Here is a 23,841-nt window from a genome sequence, read left to right on the forward strand (position 1 = left end):
GCGCTCTCGCGGAAACCAGAGTACTTTGAAGGAGAGGGGCCGCCGGAGACCCGACACGTCATACCTGAGGACCGATGGGTGTGTGGGGGTACTCTAGTGGGCACGAGAGAACTGGCAGGACTCACTAGGGACGATGAATTCGCACGAACAAAAATCAGGGAACTCCAAAAGGGGAGGGAAGCACCAGAGGGGTTCGAAGAGAAGGAAGGGGTGTTGTACTACAGGGGGGCGATGTACGTACCGGGGGAGGCTCTAAGAAGAAGGGTACTCAAGCAACTACATGACACCCCCACAGCGGGGCACTTTGGGCAACACAAAACCATGATGCTAGTGACGCGACAATTTTGGTGGCCACAGGTGAGGGAAGATGTACGCGAATATGTAAGAGGGTGTGACCACTGCCAGAGGGCCAAAGGGGAACGCACTGTACCAGCAGGTTTGCTGGAACCTTTACCCACACCCAACAAACCCTGGGAGGTGGTGTCAATTGATTTCATGACGGATTTGCCCAAATCGAGGGGGAAAACAGCAGTGATGGTAGTAGTCGACTTGCTAACCAAAATGTGCCATTTCATCGCCTGTTCACATGCGGTGACGGCGGAAGAAACGGCACGGTTGTTTGTAGAACACATTTTCAGGCTGCATGGCGCCCCCTTGAGGGTTCTGTCAGACCGCGGAAAACAATTTACTTCCCGGTTCTGGAGAAAGCTCATGAGCCTACTGCAAGTCGAGGTCAGCTTCTCGACCACAAGACACCCAGAAACCAATGGGCAAGCGGAAAGGGCAAACAGCGTACTCCAGCAATACTTACGCTGCTACGTGAGCGAGAGGCAGAATGATTGGGTAGAGGTTTTCGCACCCACAGATGAGGAGGACAGCTCATTCCGGGGTTTTCTTGGCTCACCGTCCAGAGCAGAGGCTACAATAGAGCCCACAGGTGGGAGGGGGAGTGAAGGAGGCCCTGGGAGGGAGGTGGATGTCAGGGAACTGACATCAGAGGCACGGGAGAAGGAGAGGGTCTCTGATTCTGCAGGAGAAGGTCCTAGCGCTAGGGGGAGATTCAGCTGGGAAAGAGGGGAAGAGAATGAGTGTAACACCAGGGATCCAGGAGAGCAACGGGACAGGGAGGTGCAGGGGCTCCAGGACTCTTCGTTGGAAGTTAGTGAGGAGAGCCCAAGCACCCCGCTGCCCACGCCCACCCTGCGCAGGAGACTCCCGCGCAGTGAGAGGCGGAGACGCTTAGGCGTCAAACAACTCTTATGTTGGCAGCGCTTTAAGAAACGCCCACAGACAGACTCTACGAGTGACTAAGCGCAGCCACGCTGAGATGGGCTGTGCAGTCCGGAGGGTTTAACCAGGCAATCCAATGCTCAAACGGGGCAGGATTACGCACGAGTAACTCCCAACCACTACAGGTGGCTTCCCCCCTTTTCCATTTTTTGTACACATCCTTTTTAAATCTTAACTCAGTTGAAAGTTCTTTAGATAGCCACCCTGCCATGCCAATGAGGATAGTCTGCCCCCCAAAGATGATGGGATCCTGTAAGCTTCCAAACTGCCTTCAACAAGTGTAATATGACCTTTACCAAATGTGCAATTGCAAAGGTGCCATTTTTTGTATCTTAAGATGTGAGATCTAATCTGTCTGGTTAGTGGTAGAATTCTATTAATGAGTTGCCCTCATTTTCTTCCAGGTTCCACACACTGCCCTTGTGCTAACGTCTCCATAGCAGAAGGTTCATCTGGGATGATCTTTGCTAATGTTTCCAGTTATCCCAACATTTTAATTTTAATTCATAAGAGCAGTTCATCTGATCCTGATGTTGACATTTTAGTCATAACTGGAGGAGAACCGCAATTCTACAAGAGCTCATTCAAGAAACACTTCTATCTATGGGGAAATGACCTCTTTATCAATAACACCAACAAACAACTTGCTGGAGAATACCAACTTAAAGATATTTTGAGAAAAAATTGTTTCCATCGAGTCTTCCTTAGCGTACCTGGTGAGGTTCTGAAGTTACTGTCAAATGGATTCACCACTGGGGGTGGGGTTGGGGGAAGAGGTCAGGGTGAGGACAGCTGCTTGCATGAATTTCTTTTTGGTTTGCATTTGTTCCTGTCAGTTATTATTATTAATAATAGAATTTCCTACCCACACTTCTCCATAAAATCTCAGGGCAGGTTTTTTTAAAAATATAAAAATATTCTATTATAAGAATTTTATTTATTAAAAGACAAAGTGAGAAAGAAAGAAAGAAAGGGAGTTGAAAACAAAAACAAAGAAGTAACAAGATAGTAGGAATACACACACCTGTATACTGATGTATGGTAAGGTAAGAGTACAGATCTCAGGGTAGTTTACAACAAAACAACAATACATTTCTTGCATCATATTATCATATCATGCTTCCCTACTATTTTGATAGCTACTCTTGCCCTATTTTAAATAAATGCATCTTTTTTTTATTTCTAGAACCTTGGCACTGCCCTTCAGCTAATCTTTCCATACCAGAAGGTGCCTCTGGGATGATCATTCCTAATAATATATTGAACCATTCCAATAGTCTTGCTTTGTACAAGAAGAACCACTCCTCCTCTTCTTGGCAATACATCTTGAGCACAGACAAGGGGCACCTGAATCACAGTGTCAACACGTATGAAGAGCAATTCAATATATCTGAGAGTGGCCTTACTATCAAGAATGCTTATGAAGGACTCCCTGGAGAGTACCAGCTTGTTCATCAGCATAATGGATCCTGTGTGCTTCAGTTCTTCCTTAATATACCTGGTAAGTTTCTGATGTGATTGACATCTAGATTCACAGCCACTGGGGGAGGAGGCACTGGTTCCTTTTATTCATTTCTGTTTGTTATGTATTTGTTCCATTCAAGGAGCTTTAGAGGTTTCCCAGATTCAAGGTGTTGCTTGAGGATGCTCCTAGAGTTTTTATTTCTGGCAAAGGTGCCCTTCATAGTGCAATAAAATCATGTATCTCTTAAGACACTGTCAGGGAACTGACATCGGAGACCAGCAGAGAGAGAAGTCGCCCCGATAGTGCAGGAGAGGGAACCAGGAAGGAGAGAGAGAGAGGTTCCGAGGGGGAAGGAAATCAAAGTGACACCAAGAAGAAAGGGGAGGGGGAGAGCGCTTTGGAGGGAAGGCTCAGGGACTCTTCCAGTGAGATCCGCGGGGAGAGTGCCGGACCACCTCTGGGCATGCCTACTCTGCGCAGAAGGCTTCCGCGCAGAGAGGCTAGGAGGAGACTGGCTGTCGAAGAATTCTTATGTTGGAAAAAATTTAGGAAACACCCACTAACGGATTCTGCCAGCGACTGAAGCAGACGCACATGAGAGCGCTTCAGTTAGGGAAAGGTTTAACCAAACAAGCAGTTCAGAGAAGTCAGTGACTTACACACAAGGAACTACAATTCCCATTACAGACACCATCCATTTTGTCCTATTCATAGTTTCATATGAAAACCATTAATAAGTTGCCTTCTATCTGCACATTCCATGATTTGTCCTTCTGAAAACTTCTGCATACTAGAAGGTTCCTCTAGGATGATCATTTCTAATATATCAATCCATTCCCTGCTACCAGCTCCCCATATCTGATACAATTCAGCCCCTAATTCATGGCATGGATATTTTTCTTAAAAAGCAAATACAAAACTAAAACCTGCTATAGAGGTCAGCAGTTGAATCCATAGGCTTGCAAATAGCTTGTGACCCACCAAGAAGAACCACAGATCACTAGCGATGTATTATGGACTGTATCCAAATACTTTTTACTCAGAGTAGACTCACTGAAATGAATGGACCTATGTTAATCACATCTGTTAATTTCAACAGGTCTGCTATGGTATGCTATGGTACACTAGTGCTACATAATATCCATTCTGCATCTGTAATAACTCAATCATTTAGTGTGGCAGCACTTCCTTAGACTTTGGAACTCCCTGCCTGTTGAGATGAAGCAGATGCCTTCACCATACACTTTTCAGTGCCAGGAAAAACATTCTTGATGAGACAAGCCTACCCAAATGCTTAGATAGTTGAGGTAATTTTGATATGCTTGAGTATTTTGACTTATGTATGTTTTCAAGTATTGCTTGCTTTTGCCGGTTTAATCTTTTGTAATCCGCTTTGTGGGATTGTTTGTTTTTAACAATCAAGCGGTATATAAATAAATAGGCAGGAGCTTCCAACGTGGTGAGGTTCTGAAGTTACTGTCAAATGGATTCACCACTTGGGTTGAGGGTGGAGGAAGAGGTGGGGGTGAGGACGGCTGCTTGCATGAATTTCTTTTTGGTTTGCATTTGTTCCTATCAGTTATTATTATTAATAATAGAATTTACTACCCACACTTCTCCATAAAATCTCAGGGTAGGTTTTTTAAAAATATAAAAATATTCTATTATAAGAATTTTATTTATTAAAAGATCTAATCTGTCTGGTTAGTGGTAGAATTCTATTAATGAGTTGCCCTCATTTTCTTCCAGGTTCCACACACTGCCCTTGTGCTAACGTCTCCATAGCAGAAGGTTCATCTGGGATGATCTTTGCTAATGTTTCCAGTTATCCCAACATTTTAATTTTAATTCATAAGAGCAGTTCATCTGATCCTGATGTTGACATTTTAGTCATAACTGGAGGAGAACCGCAATTCTACAAGAGCTCATTCAAGAAACACTTCTATCTATGGGGAAATGACCTCTTTATCAATAACACCAACAAACAACTTGCTGGAGAATACCAACTTAAAGATATTTTGAGAAAAAATTGTTTCCATCGAGTCTTCCTTAGTGTACCTGGTGAGGTTCTGAAGTTACTGTCAAATGGATTCACCACTGGGGGTGGGGTTGGGGGAAGAGGTCAGGGTGAGGACAGCTGCTTGCATGAATTTCTTTTTGGTTTGCATTTGTTCCTGTCAGTTATTATTATTAATAATAGAATTTCCTACCCACACTTCTCCATAAAATCTCAGGGTAGGTTTTTTAAAAATATAAAAATATTCTATTATAAGAATTTTATTTATTAAAAGACAAAGTGAGAAAGAAGGAAAGGGAGTTGAAAGCATAAACAAAGAAGTAACAAGATAGTAGGAATACACACACCTGTATACTGATGTATGGTAAGGTAAGAGTACAGATCTCAGGATAGTTTGCAATAAAACAAAAACACATTTCTTGCATCGTATTATCATATCATGCTTCCCTACTATTTTGATAGCTACTCTTGCCCTATTTTAAATAAATGCATCTTTTTTAATTTCTAGACCCTGGGCAGTGCCCTTCAGCTAATCTTTCCATACCAGAAGGTGCATCTGGGACGATCATTCCTAATAATATATTGAACCATTCCAATAGTCTTGCTTTGTACAAGAAGAACCACTCCTCCTCTTCTTGGCAATACATCTTGAGCACAGACAAGGGGCACCTGAATCACAGTGTCAACACGTATGAAGAGCAATTCTATAGATCTGAGAGTGGCCTTTCTATCAAGAATGCTTATGAAGGACTCGCTGGAGAGTACCAGCTTGTTCATCAGCATAATGGATCCTGTGTGCTTCAGTTCTTCCTTAATATACCTGGTAAGTTTCTGATGTGATTGACATCTAGATTCACAGCCACTGGGGGAGGAGACACTGGTTCCTTTTATTCATTTCTGTTTGTTATGTATTTGTTCTGTTCAAGGAGCTTTAGAGGTTTCCCAGATTCAAGGTGTTGCTTGAGGATGCTCCTAGAGTTTTTGTTTCTGGACAAAGGTGCCCTTCATTATGCAATGAAATCATGTATCTCTTAAGACACCATCCATTTTGTCTTATTCATAGTTTCATATGAATACCATTAATAAGTTGCCTTCTATCTGCACTTTCCATGATTTGTCCTTCTGAAAACTTCTGCATACTAGAAGGTTCCTCTAGGATGATCATTTCTAATATATCAATCCATTCCCTGCTACCAGCTCCCCATATCTGATACAATTCAGCCCCTAATTCATGGCATGGATATTTTTCTTAAAAAGCAAATACAAAACTAAAACCTGCTATAGAGGTCAGCAGTTGAATCCATAGGCTTGCAAATAGCTTGTGACCCACCAAGAAGAACCACAGATCACTAGCGATGTATTATGGACTGTATCCAAATACTTTTTACTCAGATAGACTCACTGAAATGAATGGACCTATGTTAATCACTTCTGTCAATTTGAATGGGTCTGCTATGACTAGCAATGGAAGGAACTCTATTTAGGGTGGTTGTCAGTTTTTGTAGGGAATGCGAGTGGCGCTGTGCTCTAAACCGCAGAGCCTGGGTCTTGCCAATCGAAAGGTTGGCAGTTCGAATCCCCGCGACGGGGTGAGCTCCCGTTCCTCGGTCCCTGTTCCTGCCCACCTAGCAGTTTGAAAGCATGAAGTGCAAGTAGATAAATAGGTACTGCTCCGGTCGGAAGGTAAATGGCATTTCCGTGCGCTGCTCTGGTTCGCCAGAAGTGGTTTAGTCATGCTGGCCACATGACCCGGAAGCTGTACGCCGGCTCCCTCGGCCAGTAAAGCGAGATGAGCGCCGCAACCCCAGAGTCGTCCATGACTGGACCTAACGGTCAGGGGTCCCTTTACCTTTACTTTTAAAAGCCAGGGTGGATAAGTGGTCAGAGCGTCACACTAGAACTGAGAAAATCAAGGTTCAAATCCCTGCTCAGACATGAAGATAATTGTGTGATCCTTAGCTAGTCACTAGCTCTTCAGCCCACCTCACATTGTTGTAGGAATAATAAAATGGATCTTGGAGGGAGGAATGCTTGCCGCCTTATGCTCCATCTATAACTGAGACCTGAGTGGGGCAACAAGGAGAATTTGCCTCTCACACTTAATTCCTTCTAGGTTTTCAGCGCAGCATTAGAGCAGACCTGGAGGATCGGGGGGGGGGGGGGAGTTGCTGTAGTCCATAGAAATCCACTCTTCCTCTCGTGGCTTCCAGCTTGCTGAACCCAATAGCTGAGGGCAATGGAGCAAGCGGGAAGATGGCAATAATGCAAGTGGGCGAAGACTCCCAATAAATACAATCAAACCCAATTGTGTGCTCACTGTCAAGCCTATTTTGTGGTGGTAAAGGCAACGAAAAAGACTTCCTTCTCTTCCTCAGTTGTGTCCTTGATGTCTAGCACACCTTATAGGCAGTGTGAGATCTTTTTATATACTGGCCCAAAGGTGGATCCCCCAATAGTTCTCTCAGTAATATTGAGGATACAATCACTTGCAGGGACCCAGATTCTGCTTTTGTAGCAAGTCCCTTTGAGGTGTCTAGGCAGTATTCTGGCCAAGTGTTAATGGGCGATTCCCCATTGATAAGGCTCAAGGATGTGGACAAGGTGCTTGGATGGTCACAAGGTGGCTACAACGCTTCATGGCTCATCTTATCTGACAGGGATGGGACACTCGTGATGCCAAGGAAGTAAACAAATGCCTCTCAGAGAGGAGAGACCACTCCTTAAGAAACCCTCCCTGAGCTCAGAAGATCTGAATCATTATTGCAAATGTCTCTTCCTAGGCAAGGTTTTTGAGCAGACGGTTCCTGAACTCCAGACTAGTTGGATGAGATTAATTTTGTACTCAGGCCCATTTCTGGCCCTGAGATGGCCTTGGTTGCCATGTATGCAGGAGACACTGGTGGGAAGGAGCTTAGCATTCCACTGGGCCTCCTGGCCAGTGCCGGATTTACGCCCCACTCACTTGGGGGCCTCCAAAAAAAACTTAAAGGAAAAAGAACCTGGATGTACATTTCCAACATATAAGATAAAAAACAAATAAAATAAAACCTACATACAGCAACAGTGTTTTTGTTGTTGTGTGGACCTATTAGGTCCATAAATTACCATATAGCATATATTCAACACAAAAAACAGTGACAATTAGTTGTTGACAAAGGACAGCTGGACATATAAAGGACCCCATTACCTTCAGTAGCTTAGGGCCTCATCAAACCTAAATTTGGCCCTGGCTCCTGGCACCAGCATCTGTCTTGCTTAGGGCTGGAGTGTGAGGTGGGAAGTCAGCCCTATTTGTAATATGTCTGTGTATTTTTATTGTATTTTTACTTTAGCTGTAAATCCTTTGGGGGCTTGTTGTCATGGGAAGCGATATATAAACCTAAACCTAACCTTTGAAGGAGAGGCATGCTATAAAGGCAACACAAAATAAATAATAGACTCATACCAGTAGATATTAAGACAGATTTGTTGTGCCTCCTGCCATAATGGCTGAAAGCTCAGCTGGTAGAGCATGAGACTCTTGATCTCAGGGTCATGGGTTCAAGCTCCACGTTGCATGAGGTTAGACTAGATGACCCCTGTGGTCCCTTCCAACTCTACAGATCTATGATTTTAAGGCACATAGGTCTGGTTCTATCTAGCCTTCTTGGTGGGGTGGAATAATGCCAAACATAGCTCTTTCCACGGTATAGCTGCACTTAAAGGGTGTCAGAAGCATGACCACTGACTTTTTCTATTTTCTAGTTTCAGGACGCAGACATGATTGTGCTTACGCCGCAGTAGGGCTTGCCATCTTTTTGGTGCTCTGTTTCACAGTGTGTATATGTTGGAAACGGAAAAGGAGAGACAACGACACTGCTCAACTTGCTGGTGGCTTGGCAAATGGAACTCTGCCTCCTGGGTCATCAGAGGTGCAAGAAAGCAACGCAGACCCACCCAGGACAGAAAATGGGAACTCTTTTCCTCATGAATGCGCCCTCCTGCATTCGCCTTCCTGCCTGTACCATTTTTAAAAGACCAAGTGGCCTTGAAGTGTATTTTCTTGTGAATTGCACAAAACCATGGGAAGCAGTTCGAGGGCATCAGCTCTGTTGAAAGACCAGCATTTGAGTTCGGTTCCCCCAAGCAAGGAAGCCTCACGCTCTACCGTTGGAGGAGACTCTGGTGCCAACTCAGGCAGAGTCTGCTCCTATGAGACACTGACTCAAACAGAAAGTGTTAGGCTATTGTTCCGTTCCTCCTTTAGAACAGGCATGTGGAGTTGTTGTATGTCACATGTCTGTTGACTTCCAGCACAGCCTGCTGGGAACTTCCGTTGCATATAGCTTTTGCTTGGACACGAAGGGAAGCGGACATGTTTTTCTTTTGTCCTAATGCTGAATAAAATGCTTGTAAATATGCTTACATATGCCTCTGTCCATCCTTCCGTTCCAAAGAGTTCTTATCTCTGCTGGCTTGCATGCTCAGTCTCTAAAGGTTTCTGAGGCTTGAGTCACAGTTTTGATGCCGTTCCGAGAACTGGAGTTCGCCCGGCTGCCGGCCAGTGGGCTAGAGCCAGCTGGAGCTCTGCCAATTGGCCCCGTCTCCCCAGATGCATCCCAACAGAAAGGACCTGAAGGACCAGGTGCGCAGCCTGGGAGTCATTCTGAACTCACAGCTGTCCATGGAGGCGCAGGTCAATTCTGTGTCCAGGGCATCTGTCTACCAGCTCCATCTGGTATGCAGGCTGAGACCCTACCTGCCTGCGGACTGTCTCGCCAGAGCGGTGCATGCTCTGGTTATCTCCCGCTTGAACTACTGCAATGTGCTCTACGTGGGGCTACCTTTGAAGGTGACCCAGAAACTACAACTAATCCAGAATGTAGCAGCTAGCCTGGTGGCTGGGAGTGGCCGCTGGGACCATATAGCACCAGTCCTAAAGGATCTTCACTGGCTCCCATTCCATTTCTGAGCACAAATCAAAGTGTTGGGTCTGACTTTTTAAGCCCTAAACGGCCTCTGCCCAGTATACCCAAAGTGCATCTCCACCCCCAGCATTCTGCCCGGAGGTCCAGCTCCAAGGGCCTTCTGGCAGATCCTTCACTGCAAGAAGTGAGGTTGCAGGGAACCAGGCAGAGGGCCTTCTCGGTAGTGGCGCCCTCCCTGTGGAACGCCCTCCCATTAGATGTCAAGGAAATATCTTATTTTAGAAGACATCTGAAGGCAGCCCTGTTTAGGGAAGATTAATGTTTTTATTATGTTTTTAGATATGTTGTAAGCCACCCAGAGTGGCTAGGGAAACCCGGCCAGATGGGCAGGGTATAAATAATAAAATTATTAGTCTGAAAATAACATTCCCTTCGCTATGCACGATGTTTGCAACCCCCTTTTTTTATCTCCGGGTTGAGACCTGGAATTTTTATTTGGACTGGAAAAGCTGAGAAGAAATAGTAATGCATTTACCATTAATAAAATGACAGAAGTTTCCTTTGCAATAGATGTTTTGAGACGGTCCAGCATGCTTCTAAACTGAGGGTTTTGAGAGTTCAAGGTGGCTCTTGTGTCCAAACAACTGCATGGTCCTTCCCCTCTCATTCATGTTTTAATCCAGCAAGAGCCAGTGAAGCAGGCCAACAACACAGGAAGCTCCAAGTGAGGAAATTCCTCTAACAGAGGCTGGACGTGCACCAAAATGTACCCCCCCCAACTTTTACAAACATTTTAGCCAGAAAAACAAGGTCTTTAAAAATCTACTGTACTTTCCCCTCAACTTCCCTCCCCTCCCTTTTTTGAGTTTCATCATCATCATCATCATCATCACTGTTGTTGTTGTTGTTGTTGTTGTTGTTGTTGTTGTTGTTGTTATGGCCCTCATATTTACAGGACCGCCTCTCCTGGTATGCCCCACAGAGGACCTTAAGGTCCATGAATAACCATAGTTTAGAGGTCCTGGGCCCTAAGGAAGTCAGACTATCCTCCACCAGGGCCAGGGCCTTTTCAGTGATGGCTCTGACCTGGTGGAATGCTCTGTCCCATGAGACTAGGGCCCTGCAGGATTTAACCTCCTTCCACCAGGCCTGCAAGACAGAGCTATTGCGCCTGGCCTTTAATTTGAATTCAGCCTGCTCTTTTATTTCCCTTCTCTTCCCTCCCCCCCCCCCCGTTTTTATGAAGATCACCCGCTTTGAGACCCTACAGCTAATTCTCCCCTGGCCTCCTCGCTGGCCCAAGTTACATACGCTGCAGGTTACAAACTCCGCTAACCCAGAAATATTACATCACGTTAAGAACTTTGCTTCAGGATGAGAGAAATCGCGCGGCAGCGGTGCCGCAGCAGTGGGAGGCCCCATTAGCTAAAGTGGTGCTTCAGGTTAAGAACAGTTTCAGGTTAAGAACAGACCTCCAGAATGAATTAAGTTCTTAACTTGAGGTACCACCATATAAGCAAAACAAGCTATAGCTTAGGGCCCCACTCTCTTAGGGGACCCAAAAAAATTAAAGAAAAAAAACACCTGGATGTACATTTCCAAAATATAGGATAAAAAATATAGGATAAAAAACAAATAAAATAAAACCTACATACAGCAACAGTATGTATGAGCCAGTCGGCCCAGGTCGTTTTATTCACAAAAGAACTTTTTACACCATGTTCGTAAGAACGAATCAGATTTCCTCTGAGCATTTTAACAAACCCCATGTGGGGACAAAGTTACACTACAAAAGCTAATTAAGCATACATACTTCTGGGGTAAATAAAACAAAACTACAAAGGAGTGCATCCAGCAACCCCGGAGGTCATAAACAAGCAATATACATGATAAGAAGGATGGCAAGGAGGATAGGGATCTTTATCACCTTCATTTGAAAGTCTGTTTCCTGGCCCTAAGATTAACAAAATCAGGAAGGCTACATCAAAGCTAAGTATCATCTTTATGACCCAGGATGCCTGATGCAGCAACTGGCAACTGGGCTGTGTACATGACTTGTCAAGAAAGAGAAATGGAACAGGGATGCAGAGGTATGGATTGATCAAAAATCATATCAAAATACCGTAGTTTAAGCCCAGTCAACGCAATGCTGACACAGATGGCTTACTCTATATTTGTTATAATTCCTCACAGCAATCCCACCTGATCACTACAAACCCCTAATGCCTTACATGACCTGCCTATTTAACAACATCAAAGCAATGTCTATTCCCAAACCACTCAAAGACAAACTCAAAGTAGACTCATTCCCCCCCAAGCGCCACCCTCTGTCCCCGACCAGAGAGAAACGGGCGCAGCCATTGAAGGACTGTGCCCTGGATCCCCACGTCGGCAAGGCGGTGGTCCAGGAGTTCGTGATCAACCATGTCGAAGGCTGCTGACAGGTCTAGAAGAATCAGCAGCCCCGACCCGCCTCGATCCAGCTGCCTGCGGAGATCATCTGTTAGGGCCACCAGAGCCGTCTCGGTCCCATGACTAGTGCGGAAGCCGGACTGGAATGGATCCAGAGCCGATGTTTCATCCAGAAACCTACCAAGCTGTTCAGCAACCGCTCTCTCAATCACCTTACCCAGGAATGGAAGATTCAAAACCGGGCGGTAATTGGATAGATCTAAGGGATCTAATGATGTTTTTTTAAAGAGCGGGCGCACCACTGCCTCCTTCAGTTCCCCTGGGAATATCCCGGTGCCAAGGGACAAATTGAAGATATCACCCAGGGGAGCCCACACCCTTTCTGCAGACACTCTAATCAGCCAAGACGGGCACGGGTCAAGAGGACAGGTGGTGGGCTTTTCAGCTCGGAGGAGTCTGTCCACATCGGCTGGGGATATCCGGTCAAAGTGGTCCAATACTGGACCCGAGGACAGTCGAGGGGCCTCCAGTTCCTTTATTGTATCCAAATTGGCAGGGAGGTCATGGCGGAGCAACAGGACCTTCTCCGCAAAAAAGCTTGCAAATGCCTCACAGCTGTGTGTCAAATTGTTATTTAAATTTGGCTGTCCTTCAAGGGACGTTAAAGACCTAATTATACTAAATAATTGCGCCGGGCAAGAGCTAGCGGAGGCAATGGAGGCCAAGAAGTAGGACTTCTTAGCGGCCTTCACTGCCATCTCGTAGGTTTTCATAAAAACCCTATAAGATGTCACGGGCACCCCGCCATACTCGCTCTAGCCATCTGAGGTCCCGCTTCATTTTCCGAAGCTCCTCGGTAAACCAGGGAGCCCGGTTTCTGCGGGGTCGCAGAGGGCACCTAGGTGCGATCTCATCGATGGCTGCTAAGAGCTGGATATTCCAGCCCTCAACAAGCTCAGTCAATGAGGCGCCAGGGGGAGCAAGGTCCCGCAAGGCCTGATGGAATCTATCAGGGTCCATCAGCCTCTGCGGGCGAGCCCAACTCGGCTCGCCACCTAAGCAGGGTGGGGGTGGAAAGTCAATCCTGGCTTTCAGAGCGTAGTGATCAGACCATGGCACCTTTATCGAAGGAGACATGATCACATCTATACCTACGCCAAAGATCAAATCCAGCGTGTGGCCTGCTTGATGTGTGGGGCTCGAAACAAACTGGGAGAGCCCTAGTGTCGCCATGGAAGACACCAGGTCCAGAGCCTGTGAGGAGGGAGTGGCATCAGCATGGATGTTGAAGTCCCCCAATACCAATAGGTTAGGGAACTCCAAGGCCCAGCCAGCCACCGCCTCCAGCAGGCCTGACAGGGTGGCTGCTGGTGCGCTAGGTGGCCGGTACACCAGCCAGACAGCCAAGCTCACCTCGGAGCCTCACACTGGGCCAACACATTCAATGCCGGGGATCGATGGCGATGGTAGAGCCCTGAAAGAACAATCTTCCCAGATTAATAATGCCACCCCTCCTCCCCGGGCCACAGTCCGCGACTGGTGGAGGACGGAGAAACCCGGGGGCGCCATCTCTCGTAAGGTAACAGTTACCCCTTCGCGCACCCAGGTCTCCGTCACACAAGCCAGGTCAACCCCCTGTGAGGTGAAGAAATCTCGCAGAGTGGTGGTTTTGTTGCCTATAGACCTGACATTGCACAACACCAGTGACGGAGGTGAGTAATCCTTGCTCACCCTACCCTCGTCCCTCGGGATGGGGCACAGATTGGAAGGGGTACGAGCATATCTGTATCTCGATCCCCTTTGCCTATGACATCTGCCCCCACCGCCATACCTCCCTCGCCCCACTACCGTAGCAATCCCAAGCCTCAAACCAACCTCCATTTACAAAATAGAAAAACAAATCAAACCAAAAACAATTATACCAAACAAAACAAATCCCCACCCCACTCAATATCCAACGCCAAACCAAAATAAAATGGAACAAAATAAAAATACATCAATAAAAACCACCGTTCACGGTGTTACAACAAAGTAGAAAGTAAAAACCCCTTTAAAAAACTTTAAAATATACAAAAACATTTTTAACATTTGCTGCAGCAACACCAGTGTCCTTAAAACTGTAGTGGTGGCGAGTGTGGGCCCCGCCCCCTAGGCCTGGTGGAGTGGGCCTACAGGAGGGAGTGGCCTTCCTCAACACCCACGGTGCAGCAGCAGCAGCCGTGTCAAAGCAGTGTCAGCAGCCTCCCAAAGCCGTGGCGGTGGTGAGTCAGTCTGGGCCCCGCCCCCTGGGCCAGGTGGCATTAGCCTGAGGAGGGAGCGGCCTTCCCAACTCATGGTGCAGCAACAGCAGCGGAGCAACTAAACTCCCACTGACAATTATGTCCCTAGGTAAAGGTAAAGGTACCCCGACAGTTAGATCCAGTTGCAGACTTCTCTGGGGTTGTGCGCTCATCTCGCTTTACTGGCCGAAGGAGCTGGCGTTTGTCCGCTGGTAGATTTTCTAGGTCATGTGGCCAGCATGACTAAGTCACTTCTGTCAAAATCAGAGCAGCGCACAGAAACGTTGTTTACCTTCCTGCTGGAGCAGTACGTATTTACCTACTTGCACTTTGACTTGCTTTTGAACTGCTAGGTTGGCAGGAGCTGGGACTGAGCAACGGCAGCTCACCCTGTCACAGGGATTCGAACCGCCGACCTTCTGATTGGCAAGTCCTAGGCTCTGTGGTTTAACCCACAGCGCCACCTGCGTCCCCTTAATTATGTCCCTAGACACCCTCAAATCTTTTGATTTCCTAGAATGGAAATACCTATTCGCAGTACTAACTAGAATGAAATTTGGTCCCAACTTCTTACAAACCCTCAAACAAATCTACTCCCAAGCGTCAGCAAAATGCAGGACTCTAATACCATAGCAATCCAGAGAGGCTCAAAACAAGGATGCCCAGTGTCTCCCTTTCTATTTATCCTGGCTCTGGAACCTCTAGCAGTCCAAATCCAAGCAGCCACAGACATCAAGGGAGTGCAAATAAAAGGCAGAACTTATAAATTACAAACGACCTGAAGGCCACAACACCAGACCCCATAAATACAGCAACTATCCTAACCAATTACAGATAGGTAGCCGTGTTGGTCTGCCATAGTCAAAATAAAAAAATTCCTTCCAGTAGCACCTTAAAGACCAACTAAGTTAGTTCTTGGTATGAGCTTTCGTGTCCGTTTATCTATTTGGCTATCTAAAAAAAAGAAAAGAAAAGAACAGAACACCTCTAGTCATCACATACAGCTCCCAAGTTAAAACAGTACAACGCATCATCAGAGATCTACAACCTCTCCTGGACAATGACAGTTCTCTTTCTCAAGCTCTGGGAGGAAGACCTTTCATTGCCTACAGACAGCCACCCAATCTTAAACAACTCCTAACCCACAATAATACTACAACCAGACTTAACACGGACACTGGCACCAGAGCCTGCAATAAACCCAGATGCCAACTTTGCTGCCACATACACCCGGACAACACCATTACTGGCCCCAACAACATCACACATACCATCTCGGGACTATTCAATTGCTCATCGTCTAACATTGTGTATGCCATCAAATGCCAACAGTGTCCTTCAGCTCTCTATATTGGACAAACAGGCCAAACCTTACGCCAAAGAATAAACGGACATAAATCTGACATCAAGAATCACAAAACAGAGAAACCAGTAGGAGAACACTTCAATCTCCCTGGACATTCTATACAAGATCTCAAAGTAGCTGTTTTACTACAAAGGAATTTCAGAAATAGACTGGAAAGAGAAGCTGCTGAATTGCAACTCATTACCAAACTTAAAACCATGGAGAGACCTGGTCTGAACAGAGACATTGGATTCTTATCTCATTATACATGACTAAGCCATTTTTCACCTTCTCACCCCTTGCCTTTTCCTGTAAGACCTATTGCAGTCGTTAAGAGTCGTCAACAGGCTCATCTCAGCTATCTGCCAATCTCCCATTCCCACCACCCTTCTGAGTAATACCCCTCCCCACCTTCTCACTATATAGAAGGATCTGGCAACTTCTGTTTCAGTGTATCTGAAGAAGTGTGCATGCACACGAAAGCTCATACCAAGAACTAACCTAGTTGGTCTTTAAGGTGCTACTGGAAGGATTTTTTTTATTTATCCTAACCAAAGAACTCAACACATTTGCAATGGTAGCCGGCCTGCAAGTAAACTTTGCAAAATCTGAGGCTATGTGCTTCAACATTCACCCACATATCCAATCCCCCTCACCCAGTGGAGATGAGACCGGACTTCTGGTCACCCATTTTTGCAAAACTGTTTTCATACATTAACAGCTCAGGTTGCATACCAGAAGGGTGGAAGCTGAGTACAATTGCCCTGATATATAAAAAGCTTGAGAAGAAAAATCCTGCTAATTATAGATCCATTAGTTTGTTAGATGTGGCCTCTAAACTATATACCAGGCTCCTCCTTGGGAGACTGGAAGAATGGGCAGATACAAATAAGGCAATATATGAAGTCCAGGCTGGTTTCCAAAGAGGGAAATCCGCATTGGACCAGTGCCTTGTGACGAACTTTCTGCTGTGTAAATACATCCATAATTTGAAGCAAAAACTATATGTTGCTTTTATTGATCTAAAGTCAGCTTTCAATACGGTCCCTAGACACGCATTGTGGCAGAAATTGGAAAAGGCAAATATAGACCGCCGTCTATTATTTCTCATCAAAACATTATATACTGATACATCAATACATGTAAAGGTGGATCTGGCTGGCCATCTCACCACTAGAATTAAGACATTACTGTGGAACACCGGTATTAAATTTACGGCATGTAATGCCTTAAAGGAAAATGTTATGAAAATGATTTATAGATGGTACATGACCCCAGTCAAGCTAGCAAAAATTTACCATTTGCCTGATAACAAATGCTGGAAATGTAAAGAAACTGAAGGTACTTTTTACCATCTTTGGTGGACATGCCCGAAGATTAAGGCTTTCTGGGAAATGATATATAATGAAATGAAAAAGGTACTTAAATATAATTTCCTTAAGAAACCAGAGGCCTTTCTCTTGGGCATTGTTGGCCAATTGGTGCCAAAGAAAGATAGAACTTTCTTTATGTATGCAACAACAGCAGCAAGAATACTCATCGCAAAGAATTGGAAGACACAAGATCTACCCACTCTGGAAGAATGGCAGATGAAAGTGATGGACTATATGACATTGGCCGAGATGACTGGCAGAATCCGTGATCAGGGAAAAGAGACGGAGGAAGAAGAATGGAAGAAATTTAAAATTTATCTTAAGGACTACTATAAACTTGATGAATGCTAGAATGTCGAGGTTTTCAGAAAGAAAGGGTTACAGTGATATAAGACTAGATTAAAGAAAGGATTAAGACGAAAGAGGTTGGAAAGAAATATTTATAAGTTGCTAAAAAACTATGGACATGGGGATGCAGAAAGGGGAGGTATGGGGGAGTCCGAGAAAAGAGGTTTATGAAAAAATGTTATGAAATTATGCGTGTTTGTATGTCTTTTTTATATGCTTGTTTGTCTTAAAAAACTTTGTAAAACCAATAAAATTTTTATAAAAAAAAATAGAATTAAGACATTACTGGAGTCAAACAGGGATGCATTTTGGCGCCTTTCTTGTTTAATTTTTATATTAATGACAAGGTTAAAGAACTGGAGGGCCTACACTTTGCCCCTGTCACAATTCTTGACCATAAACTCTCAGTCTTAATGTATGCTGATGACCTGGTACTTGTATCTAGAACCCAGGTGGGCCTGAGACGGTTGCTTGCAAAATTAAGTTCATATTGCACGAGGAATGCTTTATCTATAAACTACGATAAGACGTAGGTCATTGTATTTGGGAAGCACCCTAAAAAGCATGTTTGGCATCTGTATCAACACATCATAAACCAAGTAAATACCGTATTTTTCACCATAGGACGCACCTTTTCCTCCTTAAAAACTAAGGGGAAAAGTCTGTACGTCCTATGGAGCAAATGCAGGGGGGAGGCAGGCAGGAAAAGCCCCCAAGAGCCGCACACAAGCTTCGCTCTTGCGGGCTTTTCCCCAGGAGGGAGAAGGGACTGACGCGGCCAGTCAGTCCCTTCTTCCTCCTCGTAGAAAAGCCGGCAGGAGCTGCGCGCTCCTTAAAGGGTGCACAGCTCCTGTGGGCTTTTGCGGGAGGTGGGGGAATTGCCATAGCCGCAAGCAGCCTCTCCAGCCGGGAGAGGCTGCGCAAGGCTAAAGAGGAAGCCAAGGTAGTGAGCAGAATGTATCATGCTTGCTGCCTTGGCTTCTTTAGCCACGCTTCTTTAGCCGCGCTGGAGAGTTTGTGAGGCTATGGCAGAAGCCAAGACAGCCAGCGGGATGGATAATATTTCTTTTCTTGATTTCCCCCTCTAAAAACTAGGTGTGTCTTGTGGTCCGGTGCATCCTATAGAGCGAAAAATACGGTGCATTTAAATATCTGGGATTGGTTTATTCAGAAACGGCATCTTGGAATATACAGCTATCTAATATTAAATTTAGTTGTTGTTGTTTAGCTGTGTCCAACTTTTCATGACCCCATGGACCAGAGCATGCCAGGCACTTATATTGCAAGCCTTTAAATCAGCAAAAGCTATTTTGAAATGCGCTGCTTGTAAAGGTGGCAATCTGATTAACCCAGCTCTATCTGTGTATAAATGGGACACGGGTGGTGCTGTGGGTTAAACCACAGAGCCTAGGACTTGCTGATCAGAGGGTCAGTGGTTCGAATCCCCGCAACGGGGTGAGCTCCCATTGTTCGGTCCCTGCTCCTGCCAACCTAGCAGTTCGAAAGCATGTCAAAGTGCAAGTAGATAAACAGGTACCGCTCCGGTGGGAAGGTAAACGGCATTTCCCTGCGCTGCTCTGGTTTGCCAGAAGCGGCTTAGTCATCCTGGCCACATGACCCAGAAGCTGTACGCCGGCTCCCTCGGCCAATAAAGCGAGATGAGCGCCGCAACCCCAGAGGCGGCCATGACTGGACCTAATGGCCAGGGGTCCCTTTACCTTTACCTATCTGTGTATAAAGCAAACTCAATGGCCCAGATTTTATATGGTGCAGAGGTTTGGGGTACCTCAAAAGTCTCTGGTTTGGAACCCCCACAGAATTATTTTTTAAGAGTCCTTTTAGGTTTACCCAAAGACTTGCAATCTGCCATGGCCAGGTTGGAAACTCACATGTTGAGCATAGATAGCCAAATAGATAAAAGAATCCTCTGCTATTGGTTTAGAATTCAACAGATGGAATTCAACAGGCTACCAAAAAAATGCCTGATTGAGCTCTCAAATGGATTACCCCTTAAAAACTGGGTACATCACGCTGCCCAACTGATGGGCAAATATGACCTCTCAGTGACCGAGATAAAAGAACTTCCTTTATATTCCCAGAATAAACTCTTATAGAGATGGGAGACACAGAGGCATACCAACAAACAAACGTGTTTGCATCAGGGGATGTCCTGAAGTAGAGGGACCTTATCCATTATATCTTGCGCTGCCCCTTATACAATGGAGCAAGAGAACAATTTTTAGCACCTATAGTGACAAGGTCCCCTGGCCAGAACCCCTCTGACGTGACTTTATATCTCCTCACAGACAGAGATAAGTATGTGACCTGGCGTGTAGCACTCTTTGCTAGGAAAATTAGAGCAAATTATATAGCCAAGATAGCCACCAACTGTAAAGGAGATGAATTTATTTGACCCTATCTACATCAAGTTATATTCTATCTTTATCACCAAACTCTGAATATAATTGCACATTGTATTAATTAACATTATTTTTAAATATATTAGTGGTCATGTGGTGATTTTAGCCTATAAATTTTATTGTTTAATGTCTTAACCTGTATATTAAGGTACTTTTATAGCTCTGTTTAGAGTAGGTAATGTATTGATAATATAAATGTTTTAAGTTTTTTTTTTTTGTATTAATCCAGCATATTTTCTTTTAATTGTTGAATGATCCTGTGTACATTGCGGCAGCCTTTGGCTATGTGCAATAAAACTGACTGGCTGACTGACTGACTCCTTAAGGCGAGTGATAAAGCAGGATATCAAATCCAAAACTCTTCTTAGTTAAGTATTTCTATCATTCTACTTCAGGCATAGGCAAACTCAGCCCTCCAGATGTTTTGGAACTACAGTTTCCATCATCCCTGACCACAGGTCCTGTTAGCTAGGGATCATGGGAGTTGTAGTCCCAAAACACCTGGCGGGCTGAGTTTGAGGAAGGCTGCTCTTTAGCATGGAAAGGGACTTGGTTGAAGGAGCCGCTTCCCTCCACGTCTAACCACGCGCCGCCAGATCAGTTGCTTACTGCAGTGTGTATTGATTTATCATTTTTCCTTTTTTTTACAAGGGAAACGAATCACGTGAGCACCCCTGAGATCTCCCCTGCCTTCTTCAAGTTCAAGTTCAAGTTTTATTGCGGCCAAAGCCAGTGACACTAAACACCACAAGATCAGACAACAAGAAATCAGCAACAACCTCAGAAAAGAAAAAAAAGTTACACAAGGGAACTTCGCAGTGTGCCATTCAACAGAAGAGATTTACGCTTCCTCATTACTAAAGTGCAAAATTGAGCCACCTCATATGATATTGAGCTTGAGGAATCTTCCAGGAGGTATTTTCGGAGAATTTCAGGGGAGGATTCCAAATAATATTGAAGGGGTATAAATTATGATAGAAGCGGTAAAATAAGTTGAACTCGTTCTTCACTATAAAATTCGCAAAATAGAAGAATGTGTGTGACAGATTCTACCTTATTAGACATACAAGGGCAGAGACGCGCATGCATTGGAACCCGCGTGAATTTGCCGTACAGCACTGCTGAGAGCATTGTCTCAAAGCGGGCTCTAGAGAAAGCCCATCTATAGGCTTCGTTAGTGATGTTAGTGAAGTAAGGGGCAGCTGCAAAATTAGGCCAAGCTTTTAAACATCTATACGTCTCCGGGAGTAGGGCGCCTTCTTGTTGTAATTCGATATCATAAAGTCTCCGAGTGACAATAGCTTTTGCCTTGTTCAGAGTTCCAATAAAAAGATTTTCAGGGTTTAGACCAATTTGTTTGATCTTCTTAGTTATTTGCATAAGCCAAGGAGGATAGGGAACTGTGGCCAGGAAGCAAGGTAATAGACCCTTATTAGGATTGTAATGGATTTTCAGCCAGCCCCTGCCTTCTATGCATTGCTTTTCCCCCCTGGTCTCTCCCACCCCCACCCCCCATGCTTTTGCCTCCGCCTCTATTAGTGCCTGCTGGGGGCTGCTGTGTGTGTCTCTGTCTGTACAGTGGACCGGCCCCCTGCTGAAAAAGTTTGCTGACCCCTGTGAATCTACTTGATCTAGCATGTCATCATCTAAATATTCTCCCCTCCTCCTCCTCCTCCTCCCCCACTCCCCGCTTGCTACCTGCTGCTCGTTTAAGGACTTTGGGAAAAGAAGGAGGATGCTGGCTTTCTGGAGAATACCAACTAGATGATTTTATGAGTAATATTTGTGTGCATCAAGTCTTCCTTAGCATAACTTGTGAGGTTCTGAAGTTACTATCACATGGATTCACCACCACTGAGGGTGGGGGTAGAGGTGGGGCTGTGGAGGGCTGCTTGCATTAATTTATTTTTGGTTTGCATTTGTTCCTATTAGTTATTATTCTTAATAATAGAATTTACTACCTACACTTCTCCGTAAGATCTCAGGGTAGTTTTTTTAAAAATAATAATAATATTCTATTATAAGAATTTCATTTATTAAAAATATAGAGTGAGAAAGAAAGGGAGTTGAAATGAAAAAGAAAAAAAAAGTAATAAGATTTTAAGAATATACACACCTGTATATTAATATATGGTAATGTAAGAGTACAGATCTCAGGGTAGTTTACAACAAAACAAAAATACATTATTTCTTGCACCGTACAGTTAAACCTCGGCTTTGAGCGTCACGGATGCCAAAGGTTTCAGAAGATGAAGCCGGAAATCCGGAAGTGAATTTTTTTCTTCTCGAACGCGCTTAAATACTCTCGCCTCTTACTCATTCTCCTCTTCTCCCGGCTCTCCCCGCCTGCTAACTGTTGCTAGTTTAAGGACTTTGGAAGAAGGATGCCGGCGACGCTGCTGCGACGGGCTGGCTGGGAGCGAGGCACAAGGAAAGCGCTCGCCGCCGGATTCTTCTGCGTTCTGCGGCTGGGGTGGCTCTTGCCCTGCGCGTCAGGGACTAAGGAGGCAAAAGCAGGTTGGTGATCTCTCTCTCTCTCTCTCTCTCTCTCTCTCTCTCTCTCTCTCTCTCTCTGCCTTGCTCTCACTGCAGTGGGCGATTTGCAAGCTTGGGGCTTGCTGCGGAGACTGGCCACCCAGGCACACAGCCGCGGGAAGGCACGAAAAACAGCCTTTAGAAAGAAAACCCACTGCGTAAAACACGTGGATGGGAAGTTACAGCTGTGCTTGTTCCAAGGGAACCAGCGCTGGACTGCAGCTGCGGAGCCTATGCGCTCCCGAGGGGCCGTGGCGCGGAGGGTGTCCTCGTGGGCTGAGAAAGACGAGGGGATTAAACGCCCAGGGAGTGGAAAGAGGGAAAGAGATGGGAAAGAGCTACGCGATATTCGTTCAGCAAGATATGTACGATCCCGAATCTCTCACAGGTTTTGCTCTGTCTTCCCTGGCAAGTTGTCCACGTATTTTAGTGTCCAAACCAGTGCTGGACAGACGAAGAGGCCGGTGTTAAGACGGCGGGGAGTGTACTAGGGTATCCATACCACAGTTTTAAAGGGGCTTGATGATCAATTCTTCTTCCCAGAGAATTCTGGAAACGGTAGTTCTTGTGAGGGTGATAGGAGGGCTCTCCTAACAATTCTCAACATGTGAGGATGTTAAAGAAAGTAGGAGAGGATATATTGTTTTGATATTATCCCTCCTTACTCATGCTAGTGTGTAAACAGCAGAGCTGTAGGGCTGTTAAGCTATTCAGATTCACAACAGTTCTCGTAAATACTTTTCCACTTCCACAGTTGAGCATGGCATGTAGCCCAGAAAAAGCCAAGTTCACACTCCAGCTAACTCACAGAGTTTTGTGTTGGGCAAAATATGCTTTCCGGTGGAAGGTTTTTACAACCAAGTATGTTTGCCTAAACAACCAAGTACACTTGCCTAAATATGGATACACATTTAGATATGTAGGATTGTCTAAGTACAAATATCTTCAGAAGGTGCTGAAAAGAATACAGGGAAGCTGCCTGCCTGGTATCACTAGTGCTACATAATATCCATTCTGCATCTGTAATAACTCAATCATTTAGTGTGGCAGACTTTGGAACTCCCTGCCTGTTGAGATGAAGCAGATGCCTTCATTGTACACTTTTCAGCGCCAGCTAAAAACATTCTTGATAAGACAAGCCTACCCAAATGCTTAGAAAGCTGAGGCAATGATGGCAGTGAGCAGCTCCTGATGCCGGCCAGAACCAATTGGGCTACTTGGCTGGCTCCCGGACCGCTGGGATTGCTGCTGCCGCCACCACAACCAACAGGGAACCGGGTGCACCGGCGGACCAACTGAGGGAGCCGCCGACCACTCCTCCCAGGCCGAGCCGGGAAAGAAAGCAGGACACCCAGCCCCCCTGCTGACTGCCCAGCGACGATCTGGGACCAAGAAGACCCCGAAGCTGGAGCAGGAGAGAAGAGGAGAGAGAAACGGAGCCCTGACCTTG

The 23,841-nt window shown here is 45.4% G+C and overlaps 2 protein-coding genes across 3 annotated transcripts in view; one reads left to right on the forward strand and one right to left on the reverse strand.

Annotated features, from left to right (window-relative positions):
* Positions 1–23,841, forward strand: part of LOC309524643 (uncharacterized protein) — a 189,885-nt gene that overhangs the window by 154,870 nt on the left and 11,174 nt on the right. The window contains exons 5-6 of the mRNA XM_082209442.1: positions 2,477–2,791; positions 5,281–5,595. Coding sequence (XP_082065568.1) covers positions 2,477–2,791; positions 5,281–5,595 — 630 coding nt within the window. The remainder of the gene's footprint in view (positions 1–2,476; positions 2,792–5,280; positions 5,596–23,841) is intronic.
* LOC309525168 (uncharacterized protein) overlaps positions 1–23,841 on the reverse strand; it is a 115,329-nt gene that overhangs the window by 73,290 nt on the left and 18,198 nt on the right. The gene's annotated exons all lie outside the window — the stretch shown is intronic.

Source organism: Podarcis vaucheri (genome assembly GCF_965113315.1).
Source record: "Podarcis vaucheri genome assembly, chromosome: 2".
Classification (NCBI taxonomy): domain Eukaryota; kingdom Metazoa; phylum Chordata; class Lepidosauria; order Squamata; family Lacertidae; genus Podarcis; species Podarcis vaucheri.